This window comes from Mauremys reevesii, linkage group 3, assembly GCF_016161935.1.
Source record: "Mauremys reevesii isolate NIE-2019 linkage group 3, ASM1616193v1, whole genome shotgun sequence".
NCBI classification, from domain to species: Eukaryota; Metazoa; Chordata; order Testudines; family Geoemydidae; genus Mauremys; species Mauremys reevesii.
In genome coordinates, this window is record NC_052625.1 from 58,358,499 (window position 1) to 58,372,809 (window position 14,311).

Below are 14,311 nucleotides of genomic sequence, written 5' to 3' on the forward strand. Positions count from 1 at the left end.
TAATCAATTTTAGTGTGTCACATATCAATACATGGTTTATAACCATGGTTTATAACTTTCTAGGACTCCTACTGATGTGCTTATAACCATCTATTATATACTTACTACAAAGGTCTGTCATATGCTTATAACATGGATTAGCCCTTTTTGAAAGAAACCTTAATATAAAGTGTAATTCAAAAAAATGTGCTGAAACTTCACAGCCAGATGTAGCGGGTGCCAAACCACCAATCTGAGTTTTGAGAATAGCTGTGAAGTTGATTGACAGGAAAGTTTCACAATTCCCAGCAGTGTAGACACGCAAATATTCAGCAAGATTCACTTAAAATATCCGGTCTTGGCAAACATCCCTGTCTGGGAAGGGACTTGCTAGAGCATTTGCAGAAAGCTAACACAAACAAGGCACAAAAACAGTCACAGCAAGCTTATTGAAAAAAAATCAAATTAATATTCACTGAGGCTTTTTTGCAGCCTCCTTGCAGCTTCACTGAGGAGGCAACCCAGAGGATCAATGAAAATATGGGCCATTTCCACGAATGTCCAGTCTTGTGAATTACCCCAACAGAGATTTTAAAATGTTAAGAGAAGTTCACGGTAAGTTTGCTGCCCACATCGTAGTCATGGTGTACCAATCAGTCCATTCTCTCTCTTGAATCTTGGCAACAGCAAAGCTTCTACTTACTAGGCAGGGTTGTTACATTCTTTAACGAAGCATCCCCTCCAATACTGCAATTGGAAAGAGAAGCAAAGACTAAGTCATTAATCTTTTAGCATTGCTCAGACAATAAGGCGATAGATGACAAGTACCTAAGACAGATTTCCTGTCCTTGCCTGGAGGATATGAAGGATCCATGACACTTGGAAACTAGAAGTGTTTCACAACTGGGTGGAAGGATCCAGATCTAAATGCTTGTTTAAGGGCTTGAGTGAGATTTTTGGTAGCACGGATGCTGTCAGAAGGGTTCATGTGTGGGTTTTGCAGCTGAGAATGTGAGGTCAGGTCATTAGTTGTGGGAATGCAGGAGCACCTGGCTGCTGGGAGGGTGGTTAGAATTAAGTCACTTTTTCAGGGAAGGGAGAAACTGCAGGTGGATTTAAATATCCCAGGTCTCCAGAAGTCAAAGGCCACAGGTGGATTTAAACATCCCCTGCAGTGTCTACCCCGGGCTATGGATTTTTGGGCTGGTACATGAGAATATGTTAATGTGAAATTGGCCAGACTAATGTCTCTATCCAAGCTGCTGAGTGAAGCAGACAATTTAAATAGTGAAAAATAAACGTGACTGTTAAAATTCGTTTGGGTGTAACAATCCAAGGTGTCTGTAGGGACACAGGAAAGGAAAGAGTTTGGTATATGTATATAATATTTATATATGGACTGTTTTCCACTGAGTGGATCTACCTAGAAGCCTGATCCTGCAAACACTACAGGACAATGGGACTATTCATGGTGGCAAGAGTTACAATCTTACATGGTGGAAGGACCAACCTCATTCCAGCAGTACAAAGCACACCAAAGCCAATTCAACCAGCCCCCTATGGATTCTCCCTGCACTGAGGACTCCTTGAGTGACAGATAGCTGCTGTGGTGGCTCTGATTCATTTCTACATGGCACAAGCGTATCCAGGGAGAAGAAAGGCTGGAACATTCTTACGCCCTGGTGGTTCTCAGCTGCCGGAATGACTCCTTGTGGCTGGGGGCACTTGGCTGCTCTAACTTGTAACAGGGGGGCAACACAATACAAAGCTTCCTTGGCCCCTTTTCTGGTCTTGCACTGAGCACAGCTGTTGTACCAGGAAATCTGGCCCTTTATCTCTATGAGGGTGGTGAGGAGTGGAGGGAAGATCTCCAGCCAAACAGCAGCAGCAAATAAGTGGGTTTTATACAGAAGCTTTTCTTTTCTTTGTTAACAAAAGCTTAGAAAGAGCAAACCTTGTGAGCAGCCCTCTTGAATGCCAGCAGTTGTGATTTGTTTGCCCTGGTGATTTTTCACTGGCTTTTGGCAAGAGAGATCTATTTGCCTACCCATTCATATAAGTCAATCCAGCATATGAAACCCTCTGTGCATGAGAATTCAAAAAGCTAGGGACTGGAGTTGGTTGAAAATGTATTGCTGAATTTCTTTAAAAAACAAAAATTACATTTATGACAAAAAACAGTTTTTCAAAAGAAATGCCAAACTCAACAAATGAATTTTTTCCCCAGTTTTTGACAATTGGAAAAAAAAAAGAACTTTTTCATGAGAAACAAAATATATTTCCTCACTTCCTTTATTAATGACTTACCTCCAAGCCAGCCCCCGATACTCTGTGTTCATATCCAAGATGTTGTTTGGTTCAGCACCAATTCCATTACCAGCCTAAAAAAAAATTAAACCAATACAAAGACTGAACTATTAACATTTTGGCCATACATATATTTTGGTGATCTTAATTTTTTATTTCATAAACAGGTCTCTCCTTAAAAGCCTGTTACATTTGGGCTTGTGATACTTTGGCACCTGGTTTTTCAGGAAGAGTGTTATGAAAAATAGCACCAATTCATTTTTAAAAATTCTTTACATAGTATTGCTGTACACATGGCATAAACAAAATCTATGAGTGCATGACATAGTATATAAAGGTTGCATTGGCACAAGTCTGGATGAGCTGTATAATTCATTCAGGGTTTCACTATTCATAAGTAATGCAGCCATCTCAAACTCTAGCCAATAAAACCTTCAGGGTGTCTGTACCATTTCCCCCGAATATGAGTTTTGTCACATAACAGGAGACTGAACATTAAAACAGCCATGCCATGGGCCAAATTCTGCCCTCAGATATGTATGTGTAACTGCTATTTCTCCAAAGACTAAATGTATCCATAGTTCTTACACAAGGGTATCAGATACCAAAATAGCGGCAACAACTGCTGTATCTCATACTATCAGATTGTATCTGAAACTATCGCGTGACAACTGTAGTTGAATCCTGATTATAGCGCTCAATATGGTATGTATTTATTCAAATGTTTGTGCTGATTTCAGTGGGCTCATGGATGCAGAAATCTGCAACATCATACCTGCCAGAAAGTTGTGTGGTGTGCATGCAGAAATATTCTTAGGACTCCATTATTTGGAAGTGAAATGCCTACTAAACACATGAAAGGAGATCATCCTCACTGAGGACTAAGGCCATGGTGAGTTTGGTAAAGAAACTGGTTATCAGTTAATCAAGCACAATGAAGAGTCTGAATATTTTGGCTCTCTTTTCTTTTGCACTCATCTCCAAATAGGCAAAAGCCATTTTACTTAATTAGAAAAAAAAAAACCTGCAGCACAAGAGAAGGCAATAGCTAATTATCAGGCAGAATGAACTGAGACACAGATTCCGCAGTCCATCCTATTCAGCAGAGCACTTAACCTTGTGGTTAACTTAGAGCATGTGCTTAAGCCCCACTGATTTCAATGGGACTTTACCCTCTGGCCCTAGGTCCAGCAAAGCATTCAAGCAGGTGCTTAAATGACCTGCCTAAATTCATATAATTCAGGTGCAATGTTAGGATTAGAATCCAGGAGATCTGACACCTTGTCCCCTGCTCTAGATCTCTGTCTTCTGCCTATGAATGAGTATTTCACTACCCCAGCACAAGTGCTCAGCTCCTCCCTCCAACCCCCACCCCAGTCTGAGCAGGCAAAACATTCTGTTGTTCCATCAGCAAACAAAAAACCAGCACAAAGCTCCTTACAGTCAAAGAATCCCCCAGGGCTGCTATCACTCGCACATCAGCTGGTTTGAGGGCATGCACTGTAAGGCAAAGAGATGCAGTTAAACCTGAATGGGGAACAGAACCATGCTTTTCCATCACTGCTAGATATGAATTATTCCATCATGTATTTGTGTATTTACCCACATTTTTTGTATTTTTATTTTTGCAATGCCCAGATAATGAAACAGGAGACTTCTCCAGCTCATCTTGCCAAGGTTGAGCAGTCACCAGGGCCAGTGCAGCCATTTAGGCGACCTAGGTGGTCGCCTAGGGCACTAGGATTTGGGGGGCACCATTTTCTTCGGCAGCGACCGCGGCGGCCAAATCTTTGGCCGCCCCAGTCGTCACTGGCATTTAGGCAGAGGGAGCGGGGGAAGGGCCGCCTGCAGCAGGTAAGGGGGGTGGCCAGCACACAGGGGAACTCCCCGCCCCAGCTCATCTCTGCCCCATCTCCTCCCCGAGCACACCGTGGCTGCTTCACTTCTCCCGCCTCCCAGGCTTGCAGCACCTAAGCTGTTTGGCGCCGCAAGCCTGGGAGGCAGGAGAAGTGAAGCAGCGATGGCGTGCTCAGGGAGGAGGCAGACAGGGCCGGCTTTAGGAAGTGTGGGACCCAATTCGAACAGTTTCGACAGGACCCCGGCAGGGATGACTAAAAAAACAAACAAACAAAAAAAACATGTGGGGCTTGTACTCACTGGGCGGCGCTCCGAGTCTTTGGCGGCACTTTGGTGGTGGGTCCTTCACTCGCTCCAGGTCTTCAGCGGCACTGAAGGACCCGCCACCAAAGTGCCGCCGAAGACCCGGAGCGCCGCCGGGTGAGTAAAAATTAAAAAGGCACCTCTAGCCAGGGAAGGGATTCTCACTGAGTGCGGGGCCCTCTTAGGCGTGGGGCCTGATTCGGGGGAATTGGTGGAATAGGCCTAAAGCCGGCCCTGGAGGCAGAGCAGGGGTGAGCTGCTTGGGGGGAGGAGGGAGCTGCTGCGGGGGGGACGCCTCAGGGTGGGGGCTCAGGGATGAGGGAGGGCGCAAGGTGGAAAGTTTCGCCTAGGGCGCAAAACATCCTTCCACTGGCCCTGGCAGTCACATAGGAGTTAGCAGCAAGTTCTTACTGCTTAAGACCACTGACAAAAGAGGGGAGAGCAAGGAGCAAGTCATGCCACATTGCTGGAGGCCTCTCCAGGGTTAGGGAGACCAGAATGAGGATAGGGTGATTCAGTATTACAGAGCAGGCGTGCTGACAGTAACTGCTGCAACAAGGCAGAGCAGGGTATGAAAAAAGGCATTATGCTCATAAACAAGTTGAATACTACCAGGTATTGGACCACAAACTATGGAGTCCTGCCTTCAAATCCACTGACCTAAACACTAGACCACTCCATTTATAGGATGTATCAGCCCTTAAATTTTGCACAGTGCAGGCGTTATCTGCTGTAAATAAGTTAACTGCAATCACTTCATCTGAATAGTCCATACAAGGATGGTTTGGTATCATACCTCTTAATTAGCTATAGAAAGTAAGGTCCTTGCTTGGTGTACTTTTTCCACAGTCCAATAATTATTTAAGCATAATTAAACAAAACATTCCTTGAGATACTCTTGAAAGAAACAGTCTCCTACCGTAAGCAGGCAAGGTTACCTGAAGTTGGAGAAGAGCTGGATGGAGCCCTGTCCTCACACAGCAGCTGGCTGCCATGATTCTAAAGGAAGAGAAGACAGGCAAACAGAACTGAATCATTTTAGACCAGGAAACATAGTATCAGCGAATGCAATAAAGCATGTCCCTGTTTGTCTGTAATTAATCAAGCAGACATTGGTCACTGAAGTCAATCTGTCACACTCAGGGCATGCCTACACTTGAAACTTGTTGTGGTTTTGTGTGTCTGTTAAGTGATTGGCAAGAACTATAGTGTGAGCAGTGCATAATACCACTTTGTTAAGCCACGATTAAAGTATTATTGCAGCTGCACAGCACAGCAGTGTTACAAAATAAGTGCTCAGTGTTATGGTCAGACATCCCACAGTGCACTGCTCTGCTGCTGTGCAGTATGCATTCTCGAATTTTTTCTTGCCATGCTTTGTGCAATGCCTACTGGCAGGCAATGGAATTCTGGGGCTTGAGGTCAAACTGCATAATTCTCAGAATTCCTCCCTGTTTCATCCCATCATCCAACTGTTTTTTGAGAGCCAGCCATTCCCCCTTTCAAAGCACTGCCAGGCAGCATAGAGAAACATTGGCGAGGCAGCAAAACACCTACATGAGAGTTCAGTATGAAAATGTATGAGGCTATTGCCATCTGGAAGCTTGCCACACCAATTGCCACCAGTCAGTAACTAACCGGTTTGGTGTAGGTAAATCAACTGTTGGGGCTTTTGTCATGGAGGTATGACCTGCTATCAAGAAGATTTTCCTCCCCAGGTCACAAGACTGGGCAATGCAGAGGAGGTTATTAATGGGTTTGCACAGTTGGGGTTTTGAACTCTACTGGGCTTTTGATGGGATCCATGTGCCTATTCTCTGCCACCCCCCTTCACTTCAGGCTTCAGAGTTCATCAACAGAAAGGGATATTTCTCCATGGTACTATGAACCTGGTTGGTCACCATGGAAGGGTCACCAATATAATGTAGAGTGGTCTGGAAAGGTTCATGATGCCAGGACCTTTAGAAACTCTAGCCTATTTTCTGCAATGAGAAATAGAACTTCTGCTCCATGAACTCTATGGATACTGATGGTATTGCCATTTTTCTACTCATTCAGTGAGACCTACCGCTTCCCTGGCTTATGAAGCTTTTTACTTGACACTTGGTTAAGCAAAAGGAATTGTAACTATACCCTGGGGAGCTTCAGAATGATAATAGAATGTGCATTTGGAAGACTGAAAGGTAGATGGAAGATTCGGACACTGAGGCTGATGAGAAGCATCTTGGTACATTAGCTCCTTGCTGTGTTTTGCACAACCTTTGTGAGAGCAAGGAAGAGAGCCTTGTACGTATATAGGAGCTGGAGGTGGGCACACTTAGAAAACATTTTGGTCAGATAAGAAGCCTCTACAAAAACGACGCAGCTACTCATGGGCACAGAGTGGGGGAACACACTGTACTCACACTCTGAGTTGAGGGGCCACTTGTGAAGAATGCACATGCTTTTGTATAAGGCATTTATCAGAATTACGGTACATGTCTTCTGTATGTATATTGGTAGAAGGATTTAATTATACTTGAAGTGCGTACAGCAGTTTATGGGGATTTTTAGTACATTTTATGTGTGCCTTGTAAGATAGGGCTTGTTTTGATGTTATTGTTCATGTGGATTTTATTACAGTAATTATGGACATTTCAGTGAATGATTCAAGACTCAGCTATGACCATAAAGACATTTTCAATTCTATTTAATCAATACCAATGGATACACCATATTGAACATTCATAAAGCTGTGCAAAATTAGACAGTTTCAAGGCCATGTGTTTCAGGAGGTTTGATTGCCTCTTCATCCACAGCAGATGTGTCTGCTATGCTGGCCATTTGCCTGTCCTCTCTTTTCCCTTTCCTCACGCTAGTGGAAAGAGGGAAAAATGAACATTTATCCAAATTGTAGTCTCCATTCTAAGAGTGATAAAATGTTGCTTTTTCCTTGATTTTAGAATTTTATTCCCATAGGCTCTTCCCAATCTTGGCCGAGCTTGGCAATCATTAGAAGTTTTCAATCTTCCAGGTTTGTGTAGGCATATGGTGGGAAGAGGTGGCCGGGTGTGTGTTGGGGCGGAGGAGAGAGGAAACTTTGGGGAAGGGTTAATAAATGTCAGGTGGGTTGTGCAGGGTGGCTAGCTAAAACAGGGCGCAGTAGAGTTAGGCTAATAATTGCATGTGCACATCTGCAGGCTATCCATGCTTTGGAGGATGCTACCCTGAGCATGTTCCCAAAAGGCAAGGAGGTTTCTGTTCAAAAAGACAATGGGCAAACAAGGAAGATATGCCAGGCTGCTGTTTGCCAGGATGGTGCCCCCAGAACTGGCGCAGGAGTGGAAGGAAACCATGAGTTATAAGGACAGTTCCCAGAGAGCTGCTTTGCTGTGCAATCACCATGCCAAGCCAAAGAGTGCTCTATTTTTAAATGTCTTGTTTTTAACACCTACAGTTGAGCATACAATACTCTGCAAAATTCATAGAATTCTACCTTAACGGCGGGGTGGCATGGGGTGGGTGATTTACAGCGAGTGTCTTACAGTCTTGCTTTTTTGAAAACGTTTGTAATGTGATTTAGGCTATTTACCTTCTACCTCATGTGGGCTCAAGGCTGAGGACGTCAGTGACATTGTGAGCCAGACACATAACTTTTGATTTTCTGTATGTGCTGCTACAATAAAAATGCCTGTCCTTCAAAGAGCCTCATGGAGGCACCACATGGATTAACCATTGGGGGAGTGGGGCAGGAGGAAGAGGCCAGCAAGCAGTGTGCTTAAAGGGGAGGGGGTGCAGTGGGAGACAGCAAGGCTAAGTGATGTGTGTGTGTGTTTGCATAGTCATAGGAAAAAAGGCCGGGAGAGTTTCTACTGTCTCTGGTAGGGCTGCCATTTTGAGTGGCAGAAAGGGGGAGGGGATTAAAAACACAAGAGGCAGAGAGAAGGTAGCTCAACATGGCAGTGCCCTTACAGGACCCTCAGCTAAGTTATTTAACTCCCTCTCTGTCCAGCTGTATTTTAATATAACATTCAATGCTTACTAGAAATGGTCCCCTCCCCAGTTTAGGGTTCAGACTGATCCTCTGGCTGTGATTCATGGGAAGAGGCATCCTGGATATCCGTGACTGTGTCTTGGGGTTCATGGGTCAATCAGGGAGTCCACAGAATGCGGAGGTTGAGTGGCGGTATCTCCAGCATACATGTGATCCAGCTCCTCATGGATCCAGCAGACCATGTTAGCTCTACTGTTGCAGGTAGCATTCCTATTGTCCAGCCACAGCTCATCTGTCTTACTGCAGTCCTGGAGAGCCCCCGTCTTTTACATTTGTCTTGCTTCCTGCTTGTAGACCTATGCTGAGTGACAGCCTTTCAGATGGGCCTTATCACATTCCTCTCCCAAGAAGGCAATGAAGTCCAGGATTTTAGTATTGATCCATGGTGAAGCATGACTGCTGCATAATCAGGAGTATGACACAGATATGTGAACTCCACTGGAGCTGGAATTGCCAAGGACAGCATGCCAGAATTGAAACAGGGATGTTCAGGACAACCAGACAGACCAATACAGGTAGCTGGCAAAGCAATGCGGGATACCAGTAGGTAGACAAGGTAGATGTGCACCAGTTGTTTCAGGATGGAGATGTAGCCACACCTACTTAGTTGTGGGTAATCTCATTCTGCATCTCAGCAAACCCGCTTCTAAAGTGGGCTTACTAATGTGTGTTAAAAAGGCCAGCTGATTCACAGCAAAATAATGTGTGTGCAGCTGCAAGGCACTTTCATGTGAGATAACTCAAGTTAAATAACATATTTCAAACGTAGACCAGCCCTTAGTTTTATTCAGATTGGGAAAGCAATCCTGGCTGATTAATGCGGTACTTAAATACATGCAGCTGTGGTTGGTTATGCAAGCCATTTCCACAGCCCTAGAGCTACCTTCCTAAGCCTCCTAAATTCCTCCAGTGATCAATTATTGTGCAGACTCTACCTGATCTGGTTCCTGTGCTGGGGTCGGCGTAGCAGATGATGGTAGTGGTGTTGTTACGTCTGGCATAGTTTGGTTGGGATACGTATAATTGCTGTTCCTGTACGTCCTGAGGAATGACTCCATCTATGGAATAAGGAAACGTGAGTCAACATGAAGCTGCAGAAGAATATATGGAGATATCTGTCCCCAGCCACCAATTCAAATATGCCTATAGACCATTAAAATTACTGTACTGCATATTCTTAGGAATTAAAAAGGGCCCTGCCCCTCTCGAATTAGTTTTGCAGACATATTTAGGAGCCATACAAATAAGGAAACATCTGAAATATATGAGTAATGCTATGCTAACTACACACTCACTCACTCTCTCTCTTTCAGACACTCTCAGTGCCCTTTACCAGTTTGACTAACAACATCTGATTATTATAGGAAAAGCTGTTAAATGTTCTGGACCAGCTGGTGTCAGGGTAGCAGTACTGATTTCAGTGAGGCTATGTGGACCGACACCAGCCAAGGATCTGACCTTTCACTTTACTTTCCCTGTTGATGCTGTTTGAAGTGTGCAAAATAAATACTGAGCTTGGATGGTGAAGTTAGACTGGTCTGTTTAGGCAGGTTTGATTTCCAGCTTTCATGCACTAACACAAAGCTGCTGTCTTTGTGACAGCCTTTGAGGGCATGGGTGCCAGGAGTTTTCCTCCCTCTTGCAGTCTACTCTCATTGAGAAGCATATAGGTCCCAGGTGCTAACTACCCAAAAGGAGGAAGGGAGAGAGAGGACAGGGAGCATCCAGCATCCTCTCCAAGGTGGTGGAGCTACCACTTTGGAACGCGCTGCACAAGAACCCCCATGAAAAGCTCTGACTGCTTCACAAATGAACATGTGGCATATGCATGAATATTTTTCAACCTACCTGACTCGGACATTTGAGAGTTATCGCCGTTTCAAAAAAATGTACATCTGTCTTGTTCCCAAGGGGTTCCAACTGCATGGCAGAAAGAAAACATGGGAGAGAAGAAATAAAATGAGAACCAGAATGGAAGAGCATATATAGCTGAATATTATCAAGTAGAACAGCAAGAAAATTGCTATATATGGTATCTATCTATGTTGAAATAGCAGCTCAACCCACAAAACTCACTGCCCCAGGATTTTATCATCTTTAAAACATATTTTACATATTAAATTAGCTACTTTCCATATTAGGAATGTAGCATGCGTGATGTAATATCCCACACTTTGATTATCTCTAGTGCAAGGTCTTAGGTGCTTAACCTTTACAAGAATATACCCCAGGATATATTCTTTGACACAGCCAGTTTGTGTCCAGGTGACTTTACATTACAAAGGGAAACAAGTGCCCCCCTGTTGTAAACACAATTCTGTTCTCACCAGAGGTAGGGTGGCTCAGTAGCTAAATAGTGTGTCATTGTTCTTTGCTGCAGAAGAACAGGGTGGAGAAGACAGAGAGAGAGACTGAGATCTGCAGTCTTACCATGTTGTTCCACAAGGCACGAGCAGCCTGGGAATGAGCCTTCTGGTGAAAGTGGAAACAGTCTGGGGCAAAATACGAGCTGTCGAGCAACCCCTCCTGGGGAAAGAGACAGGTACTGTCACAAGAGGGGTGAGTATATGACCAAAAATACCAGCATATGACGTATTATCACATTCCTCTCAGGGCCGTCCAGAGAATTCAGGGGGCCTGGGGTCTTTGGCGGTGGGTCCCGGGGTGGAAGGACCCCCGGCTGCGGGTCTTCGGGGCACTTTGGTGGCGGGTCCCGGAGCAGAAGGACCTCCCACTGCCGAAGACCCGGAGCGGAAGAAGCTCCGGGGGTCCGGGCCCCGCGAGAGTTTTCTGGGTCCCCTGAAGCGAGTGAAAGGCCCTGCTCCAGGGGCCCCAAAAAACTCTCGTGAGGGCCCCTGTGGGGCATGTGGCCTGGGGCAAATTGCCCCACTTGCCCCCTCCCCCACTCCGGGCAGCCCTGATTCCTCTTCCAACAAAAACTCCGTTACCCCAGAACTCGAAAATAGTCATGAGAGCCTCTGAGAACAAGCTAGTTACCATCCTGGGCCAGATCAAGCCACTGACTGAGAATTTAAGAGTTCTGTAGCACTTTTACAAATATGATTCAACTTACAACTAATACAACTTGCCATGTCTGAGGCCAAGGTTACACAGGCACTCAGCAGTATTACCAACAATCTCTATCCCCTCCAAAGCATTTCCCGCTGCTTTGGATCGTGGCTCACTTGAACTGGGCAAACTAACAAAGCAGAGCACTGAGGGCCAAATCTAGAGTTGGTATAAGGGGTGCAAGTTTAATGATTCAGAGGAGTGGCACCAGGTCTGAATCTGGCTCACGGTTTCTTACCTCAGTCTTTGGAATGGTCACTCTCTGCAGAAACGGCTGCACAACCACTGTGAAATCTTCCTTGGTGTCATACCTTCCGCTTTCAACTAATCGGTGGGTTTCCTCCTAAAAAAGGCAGAACAATCACTCACTGCTCCTTTTCTTGCATTCTGCTTATTAGGCCCCAGGCTGACCCTCTTGCAGAAGTCTCATCATCCGAACATGCAAAACCTGAAACCAAGGACAACTCCCTTCTTGTACAAGGCAGTGAGACCATGAGCTTCTTGAAACATTGGCTTTCAAAAACCCAAATTAGAAAACTACTCATTTGATTTTCCTTATCAGAAAGGCCAGGGGCGGCTCTAGGCACCAGCGGGCAGCGCGCGCGGCAGGCGCATCCTGGGGGGGGCGCATTTTTGGCTCGTGAGCTCCGCCGCATGCCTGCGCGGCAGGGCGGGGGCACGGGACGACCGGACCTGCCATGCCTGCGGCCGTCGGGCGCGGCCTTCCCGTCCCGCCGGCCGCTGAGCTCCCGCAGGGGCATGAGCGGCAGGTCCGCTCGTCCCGGGCTCGCGGGGCCTGCGGCGCATGCACCGGGCGGGCCCACCGGAGCCAATGCCGATGCCGCCCGAGGGACCCGGCCGGGACGGGGAAGGGGCGGCGGGACTGGCGGGGGGGCGGCGCGCGCGGGCTGCTTGCCCTGCCGCCTACTTTGTAGAGCCGCCCCTGAGAAAGGCATTATGGAGGCTGCAGATGGCCTACTGCTCAAAAGCCAGCTGACCGACCAAGGGAGAGCCCCCACTTTAATAGGATTTCCCATCATGGGGTGCCAGGGATTTTTCTTGAACCACTGAAATACTTTCAGTTCAGCTGACCTCCACCACAAGAGTTCATTCTTGAACTATCAGCGCTCCTCAATTTAATCCGATTTCCCAGCAAGAGGAGCATCCAGAACTGCTGCTTCTACTGAATCTCTGATCCATCTGAAAGAGCCACTCTGTTTTAGGACCTTACTGAATCACATTTTAAAGATCTTGAGCCACATCTCTGCCCCTATTCCTTGCCTGATCCTCACCTGCCCCCTCCAGCCCAATTCTGAGTAACTTCTATGAATCTACAGCTGACTAAAGTGCGCGCAATTTGCTCTCCATCTCTAGTCGATATTAGATTTTGACTGGTCCCTGGGTCAGTCACTTCAAGCATTATCACAGCTAGAAAAATTTGTTTATTATTCCCAGAAGAACAAAGGGAGACTGCTGCTAGAAAAGAAGAACAGAAGGATTATTAAGCAATTCTCTGCTAAATCTCTTAATACTTTCCTCTGCCTTACCTGATACCTTCTATTAAAAGACTCTAGCATCTTAGTTTCAGTGGAATTGTCATCATAGTTCAATACACAAGGACACAGCTGCCTGCAGGAAGAAAGTGATATTTTATTTTTGTGTTGCAATCTGCTGGGTTTTTTTCCTCTGAAAAGAGGTACAATAACTCAAAGGGTAACGCACTCCTCCAAAGGTGGATTTTTGTGAAAGGCTCATCCATGATAACAATGATTCCAATATCTAGGTCTTCCCAGTAAATACGGACACACTGAAGTTTAAGTATGTTTATTAGGGATAGATGCATTCGTGTAAGGCAGTGGTTCCCAAACTTTAACAACCCATGAACCGAATCATTACAGTATTTTTATTACATTATGAAAATGGCACCACTCTTCCAAAATGTCACTTTTGTAGCTTGTATCATTTTTGATTAAGCCTGTTATAAGAAAAGGCTTCTATCAGAGGCACCAGTAGAAAAAAGGGGTGCAGGGGCAAAGCTCCCACGCACCCTGTGGCCTGCGGGGGGCATTGCCAGAAAAGGGCGGGGAGGCTGCCAGAAAAAAAGGGGTGGGACCCACAGGGGGGCACACCGACAGGGGGCTGGCACGTGACCCTCGTTGCCCCCCTATACTGGCGCCTCTGGCTCTTAGGTTTCATCAAGGAGTATCAGATGTGGAACAGCATGAAGGTATTTAAGAAGCCAACTCAAAGAGTTCCCCCTACACAAGCATTCAGATGTTAAGCAGTCCTGGCAAACAATGCACGTTACAACAAAGCTTAAACTTGTTCTTCATAATAATTTAAAAACCACACTGGCAGCCTATTTAATTTTAAAAACAGCAAAAAAATCCACCTCCCTTTCTATTTCGTAAAAGGAGTCTTGAAGTTTAAATCTCCTCAATGTGATAGATAGGCTTGCTTTGATCTGCTTAGGTCTTGGAAGTCCCCAAGGCTCCGGGCTGCTGGCCCCGTGCTACCCGGGGTCCCTATGGACAGCTCGGTCCGCCATTAGGGAATGTTTTCCCCCCAAGAACCCCCTGTAACATTTTGTGAACACCAGTTTGGGAACCACTGATGTAAGGTGAGGAGATTGTCACTATGCCAGATATGCCACTGCAAGCGAAATTCTGTTCTCAGGCACATCTGCGCAGCCTCATTCACTTCAGAGGGATTGCACAGATATAATTAAGAGCAACATTTCTATAGATTTGCTCCAGTTTTCCC

At 45.8% G+C, this 14,311-nt stretch overlaps 1 protein-coding gene across 4 annotated transcripts in view; it reads right to left on the reverse strand.

Annotated features, from left to right (window-relative positions):
- Positions 1-14,311, reverse strand: part of PLB1 (phospholipase B1) — a 120,677-nt gene that overhangs the window by 44,492 nt on the left and 61,874 nt on the right. For all 4 annotated transcript variants that reach the window (XM_039532426.1, XM_039532429.1, XM_039532427.1 and 1 more), the window contains 9 exons: positions 13,096-13,177; positions 11,787-11,891; positions 10,910-11,005; positions 10,328-10,399; positions 9,415-9,537; positions 5,385-5,445; positions 3,728-3,786; positions 2,287-2,360; positions 683-726 (listed from right to left, as the gene is read on the reverse strand). In XM_039532426.1, the coding sequence (XP_039388360.1) occupies positions 683-726; positions 2,287-2,360; positions 3,728-3,786; positions 5,385-5,445; positions 9,415-9,537; positions 10,328-10,399; positions 10,910-11,005; positions 11,787-11,891; positions 13,096-13,177 (716 nt within the window). The remainder of the gene's footprint in view (positions 1-682; positions 727-2,286; positions 2,361-3,727; positions 3,787-5,384; positions 5,446-9,414; positions 9,538-10,327; positions 10,400-10,909; positions 11,006-11,786; positions 11,892-13,095; positions 13,178-14,311) is intronic.